We start from the raw sequence: 16304 nt of genomic DNA, 5'->3' as shown, positions 1-16304 counted from the left end.
TGTTTTTGTCTTTATAAACTCAAATATGTGGTATCCTCTAAGTTGATTGGAGAAATTTGAACATGTTGTGGGTCTTGTAATAAATTTATTGCAGTCATTGGAACAGTTCAAATAAAGTGTAGTGTCCCTGCCATCACAGACTGTTGCATTGCTGACACAATGTACCACTGTACGTAGCAGTCCTCAGTGCACTCCCTTTATTAAGAAGTGTCTGTAAGTGATAGCAAGGCAGGGATGTCACTTACAGTCAGTATATTTTCAGAATTAGACATGTAGTTCAGGAGAGGTATTAATTTTTCTGGCATTGTCAGTGCTTTTCATTTCTAAGACTTCAAAAATCACTGAGCCTCATTAAGCATGGAGTATTGTGATTGTTTCACATCTTGTTTTGGTTATTGCTGTTTTTAATTAATGTGTTGGTGGGTTGCTTTGAAGGAGACTTGAAGCACAGAGAAGAAAAGAAAGACAAGAGGCACACTTGTACATGACTGTAGATGTAAGTTGATTCATGTTGATTCATTAACCTCTTGCTTTAACCCTTCCGCTGTGGCACTTTTTTTCACTCCTGTGTAGAAACATCTTTGTCAGTCTTCCTATTCATCAGAGTCTTCCTCACTAGTGAATTTACAGAGTCACAAAATGCAGAATTTGCCTATATTCCATCCAGAACGTCAACAACACTTAATCTATTAATGACTATGCCATTTATGGGGGGGGGGGGGGGGGGGTTGCAAAAGTTTTGCATGGTTTTCATGGGACATATTTGTCTTCAGAGAAAACATCTGGTAAAATCGATCATGTTCTCCAATCTGATTGGTCAATGAAAATGGCCCAGTGTAAGTCACGTCAACCATTCTTGTGTGACTTTTCAAACCTTTGCTTTGCCTATGCATAGGCGCAAACCTTGCCAGGAGATCTATCTTGAGACTTCTATCCTTCTGTGAAAGTGGTTTCTTGTATCAATTTAAACTTGACATTACAATGAATTATGACAAGTGCTTATAAAACCTAACATTTTCTAAAGTGTTGTCTCTCTCTTCTGAAAGTTTTGGGAACATTTTTGCTTGGCAATCCCAAGCGTCGACTAACTTGAAACATAAATCCTAGTTGAGAAATAAGTGTCAACTCTCCTAACTGTTTACCACACATTCTTTAAGTAGAAGTCTGGAGAAATTAGCAGGACATAATATTCTTTTCTTGAAAGGACATGATTGTGTCCAACTAAGTCGCCATTTTGGTAAGACAAAACATAAAACTCAAGTCTGATTTTTATTCATTTACAAAATAATATTTCCTTGGATTAGAAACTTATGTCTGGATGTAATATGTGGTCAAAGCTGGTGTTGTGTTGGATGTGGGATGGTGATCATCATGAAGATGATTATGATGATGACTAGTATCACTTTTAGGCTGTAAATTAAGTGTTTTTAAGTTAAGTGAAAGCTAGGAGTGAAATTCATAGGCTTGGTTTTGGTATTTCAGGTGGTGACTGAAGACCAGTTTGCTGGACACCAGGGACCTGATCTCTTTGACACGGAGAAAACAAGGCCAAAGTTAGTTTCTAACTGATGACGGGAGTGATTTCTCTTATCTTTGTTGGAAATAGTAATCTGGTGCCATTTATTACTAAAAAATAGAACACATTTATAACTCCTTACAAGTAAGCCTGGTTTTTTGCATATCAGGAAAATCTCAGATGATCAGAAATTTCATTGTTTCCCAACCGTCCCAGATTTTGTCATTGCTGGATAAAAATATCGGTAACTATCGATGACAAAAATAAAGATGCAGAGAAAAGTCCACCATTTATGCTGCAAATTCCTGACTGTCTGTTGATTGATTGATTGATTGATCGATTGATTGATTGATTGATTGATTTGTTTGTTTGTTTGTTTGTTTATTGTAGAAGTTTCAAAGTTCTTAAATCAAAGAAACTGCATGAAGTGTTGGAAATCCTGGCAGAAGGTTTGGTAAGGGAACTGTGCTTTTTTATTATGCCATGTACTTGCTTTGCCTTTTCTGAATTGCAAATAACACCAGAGCTCCAGCTGGCCTGTGTAAGCTAAGCACCATTCTCATGAAATGGAGGAAGTATGTGTCTGAGTCACTTATGCATGCTCATGCTGTGTACCCCTTAGATGCGTAGTGAACAATCTAGTGTTTGCTATTCCGGCTCAGTGGAGAAAGACACATACAATGCTGTTCTGGCTTATCAATGGCAATTGGCAATAACGTTTTAAAAACCAAGTGCTTGAAAAGCTGGACAGGCCTAGGATTTATTGCACTGGGTTTATTTTTGAATGCAACATTGCATGACTACTACATATAAGAACAATTGCACATAAAAATTTGCACAAGCACACCAAAAGTGGTGCAAAAAGTTTATCAGTAAAGGCTACTGTTCCTAAGACAGAGGTTTGACATTTGAATGGCAAACATGGTGCACTATACATCTGAAAACACTACATTACAAAACAAGTTTTTAATAATTAATTTTTGTACTTTGTTGATGCAGGGGTATCCAGTAAATCAAATTAGACCATGGCCACTTCAGCCAAGAAGCAATGGAACAACAAGACCCAGCTTATTAGACACTGAAGGAAACATGGACAAAACGGTACCTTGGACTTGATATTCTTCTTCAACAGTGAGACAGTCAACTAGGAAATTATTGTAAGTGTTAATTTTTTTTTTTTATTTCTCTTGTCAGTTGGGTCAGATTGTTGAGGGCTCTCAGTGGTTTCTGTTCATGGAGACAGTTGATCCTGGTAAGAGGTTTGACATACTACATACATGTTAATAATTTTAGGTCACTTCCTTACCCTTTTTCTATTCTGTGTTTAAAAGAAGTAAGTAATCACTTGTGCAGTAGTCTGTTGCAATCATTCTGATTCTGACAGGTGATAGAAAGGCAGTGCCTGGGGAAAAGAATGTCATGACATGAAAAAAGGAGAGAAGAGTTCTGTGCACTGACCACACTCAGAGGTCCTTAAAAGAGTTACTGCTGCTAGAAATGTATTGAAGAAGTGAAAGTCTGTTCCTAATGTGAGCACCCTAAATGTGCGGTCCAAAACAAAAAAGCAATTTGTGGCATAAACGCTGTTGTTTATAGAGATTTGAGAAATGGGAAATTTGTAATTATTATTGGCACCCCAAAAATTTAAATAATTTTATTTGGACCTTGCGTCTCAGCCCTAGATAAGGAAAAGAACTGAAAATGTTAGTCCGTGACGGACATTTCTTTTAGTGATTTTCAAACTCTGCTATTCACTAATGTTTTTTTCTACAAATAATCTGAACATTAATGTGACCTTTGGTCAAAACTACATCTCTGTGCCCCTTGCACTGTTACCTACAAACTGAGCAACAAAGCCACCACTTCTCCTAGCTTTGCTTACTTTACTTTGCTGTAGATGATTTAAACCAACTTCTGTTCTTTTTTCCTTCTCACAGAGGATGGGAAAGTTTCACTGCCAATCTTTGACAAGACAAGTGAGTTTTTGTTTAAAATCATAACCCTTAAAAAAATTAGGAAAATTCATAAATTAGTTACATTACTAATAATACACTATGCTTATTTTTTGTCCTCATCTGTCTGGTTTTCTCCCACAGATGATGTATTGTTATTCTTCAAACATTATGACCCAAAACAGAAGACATTAGCTTGTGTGGGTCATCTGTACACTCAACTTTCTACAAAGTTTGGTGAGTTCAGCATCTTTCTTATCATCGTCATTATTGTTATTGTTGTTATCATTCACTCTTTCATTTCTTCTTTTCGGTTTGTCATTTCCAGGGTAACTATGTCCCCCCCCCCCCCTACTCCTCCTCCAGGGGAATGTGTCATTAGTCACAAATGCCCAATGGAGGGGTCAGTTTGTGTTTACAAAATCTCCGCAATGGAACATAGTCAATTGAGAGAGGCCCCATCCCCAGCAACCCCTTCCTTGCAAATGCTTCGTGGTTGGGATCACCAACTTACCAAGTACCCAACAGGTGTCTTGGTCAGGACTGGTATTAAGAGAGATAATATCTGAACAAACAAACTTTATTTACCCCAGAGTCTACAAGAGGCATGTACAATGTAACACACAAATACAGTGTAATATATTACAACTACTGTTACCAGGATCACTTAAACAAAACTGGCCAATCAGATTGCAGGACAATAACAATGAATTTCAACCAAAGCCGATTGAACTAATCACTAGTAGACAGAAAACAACAGTTAAAACCCAATCACTGTTGGTATCCTACTGTGATCTGATTGGCCATTGTTACAGGGGTACTGGCTACATGAAATAAAGATAGTGAAATAAATCATGCCGACTTGGAAATCATTCAGATTGTTTAAAGAACTTCTTAGCCACACCAGAAGCATTCCATGCAATTTGTTCAGATGAGCACATGCATTTGTGATCTCCGACTACTCGTTTATTAGGAAAACTAAACTATCCAGGGACATCCAAACAGTACATTACTGTACTTAACTTTTGTTCTTGTTCAACCATTAACCATCTTGAGCTTGATTCCTGGACTGTTCTTTGTTTATTTATTTATTTATTTATTTATTTATTTATTTATTTATTTATTTATTTATTTATTTATTTATTTATTTATTTATTTATTTATTTATTTATTTATTGTTTTTACTTTTCTGTTTTCAGTCGACCTGATTCCCATGCTGTGTGAGCGAGCAGGCTTGCCACAGGGAACTCCAATGGCTATGTTTGAGGTGAGCAAGGATTGCTTGTATTTATAGCATAACCCAGGGAAATATGTAATGCATTACTGTCTGTCATTTATTCTAGGGAATTTTGTTGTAAGTTAAGATTTTCAATTTTAAGAATGTTGTTCCTTTGTTTCGTTATATTTTAATGTGCTTCATGTGCGTGTGATCACTAGGGCCCAACTTGTTTGTTACAAGTGTAAGCGTTTCATAAAATTGGCCCCAGGTGCGATGTTTGACTAGTGTCGTGCGTACAGTGTTAGGATAGGAACAAATAGATCAGTCCAGCATATCACGTTATATCCTTTTTGTCAAAGATTGTCAAAATGGTTACATGCATATATATTCTATATATTTTTTATTTTTTTAAGGAAGTGAAAATGACTTATGTGGAACAAATAAAGGACTTAAATGTCTCCCTTGAAAGGGTGAGTGATTTTGCTGCGTACGGTTATGATTCCATTTCCGAAGAGGTGGCAAAGAAGAGGAAGTTGAAATTGTGACCACATTTTGCTCACATTTAAGTTACAACACAGCTAAAAACATAGTCTAAAGTGGAGAGTAGAGTCTAGAGTCTACGTGTAGGCACCCTAGATGAGCTCGTTGAGCGCTTGGGACAAAGGTATTTAAATATGTAGGCAGGTGACCCAGACTACAGGGTGGCCCAGATAAGCTGGTGACCCAGTTGAACATGTAAATGTTTTGTAAAGAAGTGTATGAAAAGTTGACCTGTCCAGGGTAGCCCGGTCCCTCCATGTAAACAAACCCTGAATTTTTGTTGTGCTCTGCCCTTTTGTACCTCTTCAGTAAAGGGTAACAATATTGCAAATTCTCTCAGAACTGTTGTTGTGAAGCCAATTTTAGGATGTTAATGTAATTGTTACTTAGTGTACAGTAACCTTGGTAATGTTTTTGTGACCCAAGTTCAATGTTTATATTGTAGGCGTTGAAAGCACCATCTTGTACTCTCTGACGCTGAACCGCAAACATGATTGCAACACAGCATAAGTTTCGGCAAATCATGTCATGTAGTTTTGTTGGTAGTCAACAAGACTGGGATTATAGTTCTAGTTGTACTTGGAAGAACAGAGCCAAGTAAGGAATATGACAGGGTAAAGAATTCCTCCCGTCAACCGTGCCTTCTGGGAATGTCTTCTAGTTCGACTCGACTGTAACTCGGCCTGACAAGTTTAATTTTGTAGTTTTAGTGTGAGTGAAGTGCGAGCTGAGAGTTCAATTAAAAAGAATGCCTGACATTTTTACATCTCAGAGTCCCATTACCTCTACGCTTACACTGAACAAGTGCTCAATATTTTGTGTAACTTGTGTTAGTTGTTCTATGTAAGTTATCAGCAATGACTGCTATTGAAGTCCCAACAAATCTCATGTTGTTACTCAACAGGGTGTTGAAGAGCTCATGGATGGAGACATAATTTGTTTTCAGAGGTTTGTTCTAGTTGTTACATATATTTATGTGCATCTTGGTTCTTTTAAACTTAAAATGAATTGTTTAAATCGTCAGAACAGAGCAAAATTACCTTCCGCTGTGTTGTAACCATATGCAAGCGAATTACCACTGTGTTGTAACCATATTCTCCTATTCGATAGCGTGTGGGGTCATGGGGAGGTGGCCTCATTGTACATTTTGAATTGTTTTAGTTGAGACAAGCTTAACAGTAAATGTATTTTACAGTCATGTTTACTGATTTCTTATGTGCCAAGAGGGCTGCACATCATTCACGTTTTGTCGCCAAATAGGCTTTCCATTCAAAGTTTAGCCATTTTGTTCAAGATGTTATTGCCACTCCCTTTGAAAGCTTCTGTTCCGTCTGACTTGTTAATTTTCATTTGTATTTTTTCTTGTGATATGTAGATGCGAACAAGAGTTGTTAAACGCAAGCGAATTACCAACAGTCTCGGATTATTTCAAGTAGGCAATTTTCCTCTTCATTTGGTTCTATGTTGTGAATCTGTGGATGAAATCCTAGCTCTATCTGGCTGCTGATACATGCTGTTGTTATTCCTATTGACAGGGATCTTCAAAACAGAGTTGAAGTTCTATTTTGTGACAAGAATGTTGTAAATGACCCTGGATTCATTGTTAATCTTTCGCTGAGAATGAACTACATGCAGGTATGTTTGTTTTGTTATTTCCTTCTGGACCCGTTTTACAAGTTAGTTGTTGATAAAGAATGGAACATGGTTAATTGAACCTTGCTAACTGAAAAGGTTAAATGTTCCTCTCTTGATGTTCATCATGTCACCAGCATGGAACAAAGATAAATAATTATTGCATCCCCAACAGGAATCGAACCCATGATCTTTGGTATACCGCTCGAGTATTCTAACTGCTCAGCTACTGAGAGACTCGTAGTGAGTCACCATGTGACACCCGTCCGACATGCTGCTAGGAGCGGCAATGTTCAAAGCGGTTTCTGGCGGTAAAGAAAGAAAGATGATGTCTTGTACCTCAGTGATGGACACTCACTGGCTTGTCATTTTCATTCACATGAGAATGGCGTTAGAATAATATTTGAATGAAATTGGTTTAACAGTGGAACAATATTTGTCATTTTGTCATTTGTGTAGGTAGCCAAAGCTGTATCAACACATCTGGAGGTCGATCCCATGATGCTTCAGTTTTTTAAGGGACAAGCGTAAGTCATTGGCCAGTTTTCTTGAAATGATAGAGAGATTTAGCATCGCGTTTACGTGAAACGGCAAACGGCACCTTGCCGTTTCACGTTTCACGTAAAATAGCGTGAATCTTTTGACTTTAGCTTTACTTTGTTAGTTTCGATGAAGCTGTTTTGCGACTCACTGTGGTGAGTTCATGAAGAAAAGTGCGGCAAGGAGTGAGTTATGAAGGAATTTTACATCAGTTTCAGTTTCAGTTTTCAGTTTTCAGTTCAGTAAACATGAAACATGAAACATGTAAACATGAAACTTAAATTGCCCTAGTATGACTTGCCGGAAAAATTATTGGGGTACTAGTTTTCAACAATTAACTACTTTACTTATATGGATAAGAAAAAAAGGAAGAAATACTTACGTAGTTCTCACGTAGACGGCAAACGCGAAATAACCTGTTTTCACGTAGAAACGGCAACCGGCAAACGCGAAAAATGGCGGGAAAATCGTGATCACGTGGTCATTTTTGCCGTTTGCGTTCCACGTATACGCGATGCTAAATCTCTCTATAAACAATTAGGCCAATCACTTTGGATAATTTGGAGATGCAAGTCCTGTTGTACTAAGTTTGCCTTTATATGTTCAGTCTTATTGAGCACATAAACAGACCGACGTTTATAATCCAGTTGAAAATGCTTTTTATGACATTCGTTGAATGAACGAGAAACTGTCGATGGAACACGAGCCGCAAGCGTGTGTTTCCACTGCAGGGAACTGTTGCAACTACGACAGAGACAGCAAAAAAAACCGCACAAAACAAATGGTCTACAGAGCAAAACAATCGTTCTGCACGTGTGTTAGACAATTTCGTACATTTTCTGCCATCCTCTGCGAAACAGCGACGTGAATTACCAAATTCAGATGCTTGAACGTGAGCACATGACGGTGAATGTCTTGAACGCCGTACCTATTTTGTTTTTGGATGAAACATGGAATTTTCCCACGCTTTACAAGTTGGATGATTTGGGATAATCGTGATATAGCTCAAATAACATGAATTTGTATTTTCAATTGGCGTTTTCGCCGGCGTTGCGTCGTCGTCGCTTAACTTCCCTACCGAAACATCTCTTACAACCTGACTGCACGTTTGGTAAAGGATACTTTCTAACGTTTTTCTGACCTGCAAATTTACGATGTTTAGATTTTTTAGTTTTATTTTCGTGTGTAATACCTAAAAACTAGCTGGTGAGCTGTCTAAGCGTACGTAAAACCTTTCAAATTGTACGATGTAATCAGTTTCTGATTCTCTGAGTGATGACTGTTATGTTTGTTACAAGTTTTTTTCCATCATGTACGATCGATTGACAACATTTCATCCTTGTTTCAGGTATCGCGATGCCCCAGGAACTGCTTTACGGTGTACATACGAAGGAACACTGCGAGATCTGTTGATTTACTACAAACCACGAGGACCAAAGAAACTGTACTACCAAGTGCTTAGTATTCCTATTGACCAACTTGAAAACAAGAGACAATTCAAATGTGTTTGGGTCGCCAACCAGTTCAAGGAAGAGAGAGAACTCACCCTTTTTCCAAACAAAGATGGCACAGTGTCGGACCTGCTCAACGAGGCTCGGGACCAGGTGGATTTACAGGCTGACGGCACCGGAAAACTTCGGCTTCTAGAGATTATTAGTTGTAAAGTGTTCAACATTGTCAGCAGTGATGTACCTCTCGAGCACCTCACCAATCAGGCGCAAAGAGTTTTTAGAATAGAAGTAAGTTTCTGAAAGAAAAAAGACGTTATGTTTTAAGCCTGGTGAATAAATGACAGAGGTTTCTTTCAGTCAGTGACACAGGCGTACTTGGAAAAAAGAAAATCCGAGTTCTCTGAGCAGGAGTTGAACCTATCACCTTCCGATTGCTGATTCGGATCCTCTACCACTGAACTATAGGAGACTCGTGGGAGCTAAGGCCATTAAACTAGGTTCCAATATGCAGGATGTTTCAGTGTTCCATGAACCTAGTCTCCTGTAGCTCAGTGGTAGAGCATCCGAACTAGTAATCAGAAGGTCATAGGTTCGGCTCCTGTCACTTAGGAAAAGAAAATCCGAGTTCTCCCACGCCTGTCACTGACTGAAACGATATCTCTATCATAAGTATTAAAAGTTTGTTCAGTGTTAAGTTTATACTGGCATTGAGTGCTTTAACTAAAAGTGATACAGTATATGCGACCAGTGCCAAGCTTTGGCAAACGTGCCTTAAGTTTTATTTTTGCTGTACTTAGTCAATGCACATTGCACAAGTTTTTGTTGTCGATCTACATAGTTTTTGATTTTTTGAGCTAAGCAAATGAAAAAACTCACAACCATGCATTCTTTAATTCGAAAAATCATTTTGTTGTGAGAATAATCAGGGCCTCACAACCCGCTGTTTCAGTCTTACTGCAAAACCTAGAAAACTCAAGGTGCGTTCTTTTGGCCTGTTGCAAGATTGAAGCCTATTCCATTTTGGGGGAGAACAGAATAGCAATCGTTCATTTTGCTCCGAATAGAAGATATTATTACTCCCAAACCGGAATAGCCGGAATTGTCCAAGAGGTGGTGTCCTTCGAGTAATATGGTTTGAACTTGTAATAGTGTGAATGAAATACGAATTAACATTGGTGCTGGGTGTTTCCTTGGCACTATTAAAAGCGAATGCTGTTAAGATAACCTTTTCTGGTGATATGACCAATGACAATGTATTTTTAGCCCGGTCAGACTTTTCTCACCCCCCAATGAACATTTTCCAAATTTTAATCGTTGTACTGCATCCTTTTCGCCAACGTTGATTTTTGGTGATTTCTTTGTCGGTATATCAAGACCTTTCCTGAACCCTGTTGATTCGCAGACCTAATGTGTGATGAACTCTCTCATTTTAGGAAATTCCAGAGGATGAATTAGAACTTGGAAAAGATGAAATCTTAGTCCCAGTGGCACATTTCAATAAGGTAAAGATTTGGTTGCGTTGTGTCTTGAGATTTTCTTGGGTTACTGCCAACTCTGGTTTGGCTTTTAGTAATTATTGTGAACTCGACGCAACTGGATTATTATTATTATTATTATTATTATTATTATTATTATTATTATTATTATTATTATTATTATTATTATTATTATTATTATTATTATTATTATTACATTTACCATATTACAAGCATTCCCTCTCTATAAGGCTTACATGCGCGGATTCGGGCAGGTTCGTGAAGGTTCTTAGTAGGGACTTTAAGATCTACGACGGCAACGTCAGCGGCAACGCCACTAAACAATGGATTTTAATTGGCAAAACAATGGCTATGCACGTGCGTTTTGAAGTTTAGTACATTTCTTTGCCGTTCTCTGTCAATCTACAACGTGAAATGACCAAATCTCAAGTGCTAAGGAAAACGCAAGCACACAACGGAGGATTTTGATTTTGTTCCTTAGTTTGAACACCATTCCTCCCAATTCAGTTCCTAGATAAATCGGATAGTTTGCACTGGTTGAACGAACTGGAATATTCAACAAAAACTTTGAAAGACGCAAAGATGCAATTTTAAACGGCGTTTTCATGCACGTCGCCGTTGTAGATCTTAAAGTCCCTAGTGTTTCAGCTCACGGACCCCACTCTTAAAATCATTAAGACTTGAGGCTGTGACTAATGTGAACCTACCGGGCATTGAATGACCTTCTACTAGTATTAAACCAAACTATTACTAATTTATTTATTTCTTTTTTTTTTATCACACAGGAAATATATCAAACATTTGGAAATCCCTTTTTGATCAGAATTACAGATGTAAGTACAATTGATTTTCGGTATTTTTCCTTCAGCGGGCTTGGTTTGATAAGCAAACAATGAGCAAGTCCTTTGAGTAGTCATACTGAAGCAGGGGTCAATTGAATAAAACTGTTACACTTATAGATTACAAACTGGGCGTTCCTGTTAGCACGCACAAAAAGAAACTCAATAAACATTTCAAAGACTAATTCAATAATCATCGTTTAAGACTTCTAATATAGTTTATTGAACTCGTTTTCAGCACGCGTAAGATATAACAAGAGCCTAAGTTGTTAGGTACAAGCGTAAGCTCTTTTAAAATGCCCCAGGAAGCTAAAAGCGCACGAAAAATCTATGCCGCACAGAAACTTTATAAGCAATGCAAGCGTATTACTGTCACAGGGGGGTGTTTTGTTTTGTTGTTGTTGTTATTGTTTAAGAAAATAGTTGTTAAACTACTCTTGATATATACCGGGTGTAGCCTTTAATACGATTTTATTTCCAGGGAGAGTCGATTGTAAAGTTAAGAGAAAGAATAAAGGAAAAGATAGACATTCAAGAAAAGGAATTCGAAAAGGTAAGTTGCTGCGATGGAACTGACAGTACTGATTTTCAAACTAAAGTAGTTCAAAACGGTCTGCTGAGAGTCCGAAAGAACCTGATGTCTCTGCGAAAAGGGCAGTAACAGTCATCTGTGTTGCTTTGAAAGTTAGAAAAAATAAAAGATGTCTTCATTCCTCTGCGCCTTCTAGGCTCTGAATCCGCAGTACTCTTGTTTATAAAGGATTCACAAACAGGCAGACGGACAGCCAGAGATCGACATACTGATTCATAACTCTTCTATATTCTTTGATAGGTTAAACTTGCAGTCGTTCACATGGGACGTGCGATGTACTTTCCAGCAGGTAATCGGACTGCATTTGTTTCCTTACATTTAAGATTTTCAGATGAGAGATAACAGTTATTTAACATAGAGTCAACACGTATCTAACTCTTCTTTATCAACAGCAGAGAAGGGGAAAAGAGTATCAGAGATCAGAGAAAGCTATAAGATATAGCAGTATAGAGTTCGTTTAGAGTATATTTTTCTCCAGCACTGGCACACTCCACTTACCTCTGTACGTGAGCAGACATCACTCCTGTAGTTGGACAATTGAGAGTTACATGACTTACTGGCTTATGGCGCTTGCATGCTTGATCTTTTTGTTTGTTCACTTGTTGAGTGTATTTACTCCATTGTAATAGGTTTTTTTATTGTATTGATTATTTCCTTTTGCCTCCACTTACATCCGGCTCTTTTTCTGCGTTTTTACCTTGAAATTTACAACTCTCTTTCCTTTCTTAACCAAGTTATTTTAATTTATATTACTTAAGAGTTGTTCTTTGTCCTCTAGATCAGGCAAAACCTGTCTCGATAAGTGATTTTCTCCCCCAAACACCAGGTACGTAGGTTTTATAGTGTAGAGTGTACACTATTGGTAAGACCGGGTCTGCGAATGTAATAAGCGGTTATGAATATTTTCGCGTAAATTTCCACCCGTCGCGCAATGTCAACACTTGACAGACAGCTTCGTGCAGTTTGGGTTTAAGTGCCGAGTGAGCTGCACTAATGGGCCAAGTAGGGACAGAGAAATAAGGAAGGTGGGCGAGGTGATGTCTTATAATACGCAAGATCGTCACTTTGGACTGCCCGCTGGCTGAGCCACTGGTTTGTTTGAGGAAAGTACTAGCCTGGTAAATGGTATAAAGTTACCTGTAGTTGGGTGAATCACGTTCATCCGAAAATTCGAGACACTTTGTTTATTTTGATATCTTGAGAGGCTACGTCATGAGCTTGTTACATTTGGGGGACAACCATCATAAAGTTGTCTAGTGAAAACGTTTTTCCAAGTCTTGATTTTTACGTGAGCTAAAATAGTGCAGTCTTACTCCTCTTAACTAATAGTTATCATGATCAACGGCAGTGCTAAGTCAATTCCAATTTCTCATAACTGTTTTCCGATGTCTGTTTTCAACTGTTAGGCGCACAGAGTATCAGCAAACCATGGCTTGGACTGGATCATCTAAACAAGGCTCCCAAACGCTCACGGTATAGCTTCCTGGAGCGACCAATCAAAATTCACAACTAGAGGGCGCATGGTCGTCTTTTACTCAAATACAGAAACTCGAGTATTTTAAGTGTAAGAATTTTTTGTACTCGCGGGAATAAGTTAATTATTGAGAAAAGTGGTCAGCGAACGAGTTCAGTTAGACAATTTGTACATTTGTAAAGACTTTTTTGCGTGGCAGTTTTTAGTTAATTCTGGGCAAACCAGTAGCAATGCTTTTAAAGCACTTGTACTTAATATGTAAAGTGGTCGCAATGTTATCTGCCGTGCAAACTTACTGAGAAAAAATAAATTAAAATGATTTCCTTTACCGCGTGGGTGCCTTTGCTCGTCTCTTTCTTTATGGTTAGAAGGGAAAGGCTCGCAACGTTTACTTTATAGAGAATTGCAGATCCACGGAAATATAAAACAGGAAAAACACCCGTATCTGTGCTTTGTTTAACCTGTTGACATATTGATTCTAGCGTCTGACCTGTAGCGGCAACTCTAAGGGAGCCAAGATTTCGGTGTTTATCAAGGGAACACAGCATTATGATTTGGAGATTAAAAATATAAAGTAAGGTCTACAGATATGTGACTTCTCACTCCGGTAACCCGATTATAACAGTCTATACTGCACGCACCATACTTTTAAAGTCTGTTAAGCCTTTCTTCTTCAATTTTTTTTTTACATTTCCGAAAGTGTTTAGCAATATCATTTGCTGCTGTCATATATGTGTGATGTAAAAACAGAAGGATTCGAAACTCATTATTAACTGGTACTAATGTGTAATAAGGAAGTGTAGACGCTCGATCAGCTGTCTTCATGACCAAACTTCAGTTCTCTTCTCCGACCCTTTTGCATATTGACACCATTCGAGTTTCAGTGTCTTGTCTACCAATGGAAAAATCGTGAAACATTACACAAGTAGTCAAAGCAAATGAAAATATTCTATGGGCTCGACAGTAAACCTTTGGCCAACGTGCAAAATGACGGCGTCCAGGCTGTCCCATCAAGGAAATAACTCGAAAACAATGGTGGAACAACCTGTAATTAGAAAAATTCCCGTAGATCGTGTACGGGGCAATGGGAAGAACTGCAAGTTTAATTTTTACTGTGAAAATAGTTCGCCCATCTTGGACCCGCTGACCTGTTCACGAAGTTTACATCATTGGGATTTAATGTTACGGGGTAAGTCAAAAGCTCTTGAGAGCCACCTCGTGAATGCAGAAGTGAATAGTGGTAACCGTAAAGCGGAACTCGCATCAAACTACGCTACAAGAACTCCTGGACGCCATGCCGCATTGCAGGAATGTATTATGTATAAAGTTATTTGCTCAGGCCTGGTTTACACGCACGACGCAAGCATAAGCATAAGCACAGGAAACCTACGTGAAAACCGGTGCGACGCAAGCATAAGCGCCTTGTGCTTGCGCTTGTGCTTATGCTTGCGTCGTCCTGGTTAAGCACAAGCACAAGAGAGTGGAACGACTTCCATTCTCTTGTGCTTATGCTTGCGTCGTTGCGTCGTACGTGTAAACCGGGATGACGCAAGCATAAGCATAAGCGCAAGGAAAGGAAACTGAAAAACAGTGACAAGTTGTCAGCGTACATTCTAGTTCCTCGTGCGTTGTCATTTGCAAAATGGCGGCAGCAAATTGTTATGCTTCTGCGCTTGCGTATGTCACCTTATGGTTATGCTTATCGCACGTGTAAACGTCCTTGCGCTTATGCTTATGCTTGCGTCGTAATTATAAACCAGGCCTTAACGCGTAAAACAATTAAATTATACACGCACTCTGATTCTTTACGATACGCGAAGCAACCTAAAGGTGGACGTGTTGTTCTTTACAGTGGTGGTTTTACGTGATTGCCAATCAACAAAGAAGCGTCCAGTTTTTCTTCCAAGAACATCCGTAATTTTTTTTCCTCAGGTCGTGTTCTTGCTGAATGAAACTTGATACATGTGAACAATTTAGGTTTGCCTAGCACGTGACCTAAATCTTGTTGTTTTCCTACCTCGTTCCCAGGGTCTCTCCTCTTCACGTCCCAGGGAGCTGGGACGTGAAGAGGAGAGACCCTGGGAACGAGGTTGGCTGTTTTCAGCATGGTGATATTCCTTTCTACGTTCAAAGGACGGCTTCTATCAGCATTTTATGACATCAGAAGAAGCTTTCAATCTTGCTAAAGTTGCTATTTTGGCTTTATCCAAGTGAACGTAAATATAGAAATACGTCAAGCGTTGCGATGATTTTCGATGTGCATACAGTGTTTACATTTGTTCTGGTGAATCGATCTTATCGCTTACACTGGACCCCGAATGAGATAGAAATGCGTGAAGTGTTGTGTTCGGCTGTATGTGAATTCAGTGTTGACGTCCTGATCTTATCGATTACGTTTGACACTGAAGGGAGATTTATCGCACTGTGGAATTTCCTATTCTTTTAGTCAAGTCGTTTCCTCGGATTTTTAGGGTAATATAAGCTCCTTTAAAGGTTTTCATGTTTGATTTTGATGCAAGCAGTTCCGCCTATCGAAGTCTAGCCTCTCTCGCAGACGCTCTTTTGGCTCATTACCTGTAGAAAGAATTGTTGTCCATAGTCATCGCCGGTGCAAAATGAAAACGCCTTCAGTTTTGGTGCCACAGTGAAGCGGTGGTACCGGTCAGTCTGTTATCGTGGATTTGGTCAAGTTCTTGGTTCTAATTTCCATGGAGGAAAAATTATCAACTTTTACACTGATCGCTACCTGTTTATGTCCAAGTCACACACGGGTAAAGATTAGCGGCTTTCATTGAAAAGTTTTGATACGAAGGATGCTTGAGCCATAACTTGGGGCGCGTTTTTTTATCCACAATTCTGGAATGTGAATGAACAGAATGTAAAATGTGCGCGTTTTTCTATTCCGCATTCTTATTCCGGAATGGACAGACTGCCATTCCATCCATTCTGCTCCCAGGGGCAGAATGAACAGAATGTTGCGAATGAAATCCAAGATGGCGGACGGCGAGATAAGCGCTGCGGATTCAAATACGTCTCTACAAGGGAAAAAATCA

At 38.8% G+C, this 16304-nt stretch overlaps 1 protein-coding gene across 1 annotated transcript in view; it reads left to right on the top strand.

Moving 5' to 3' along the window:
• Window positions 1-13584, top strand: part of LOC146484367 (ubiquitin carboxyl-terminal hydrolase 7-like) — a 34004-nt gene extending 20420 nt beyond the window's left edge. The window contains exons 23-42 of the mRNA XM_085104887.1: window positions 436-496; window positions 1483-1553; window positions 1907-1970; window positions 2516-2617; window positions 2711-2768; window positions 3454-3492; window positions 3613-3705; window positions 4668-4735; window positions 5101-5157; window positions 6132-6175; window positions 6603-6659; window positions 6763-6862; window positions 7319-7386; window positions 8748-9138; window positions 10284-10352; window positions 11132-11179; window positions 11667-11738; window positions 12018-12066; window positions 12556-12603; window positions 13184-13584. Of these exons, the coding sequence (XP_084961013.1) occupies window positions 436-496; window positions 1483-1553; window positions 1907-1970; window positions 2516-2617; window positions 2711-2768; window positions 3454-3492; window positions 3613-3705; window positions 4668-4735; window positions 5101-5157; window positions 6132-6175; window positions 6603-6659; window positions 6763-6862; window positions 7319-7386; window positions 8748-9138; window positions 10284-10352; window positions 11132-11179; window positions 11667-11738; window positions 12018-12066; window positions 12556-12603; window positions 13184-13290 (1666 nt within the window). The 3' untranslated portion in view covers window positions 13291-13584. The remainder of the gene's footprint in view (window positions 1-435; window positions 497-1482; window positions 1554-1906; window positions 1971-2515; window positions 2618-2710; window positions 2769-3453; window positions 3493-3612; window positions 3706-4667; window positions 4736-5100; window positions 5158-6131; window positions 6176-6602; window positions 6660-6762; window positions 6863-7318; window positions 7387-8747; window positions 9139-10283; window positions 10353-11131; window positions 11180-11666; window positions 11739-12017; window positions 12067-12555; window positions 12604-13183) is intronic.
• Window positions 13585-16304: the final 2720 nt, after the last annotated feature.

This window comes from Pavona decussata, unplaced genomic scaffold, assembly GCF_977016875.1.
Source record: "Pavona decussata unplaced genomic scaffold, jaPavDecu1.1 SCAFFOLD_34, whole genome shotgun sequence".
NCBI classification, from domain to species: domain Eukaryota; kingdom Metazoa; phylum Cnidaria; class Anthozoa; order Scleractinia; family Agariciidae; genus Pavona; species Pavona decussata.
Note: the sequence above shows the minus strand (reverse complement) of the source record. Positions and strands in the feature narration are given on the sequence as shown.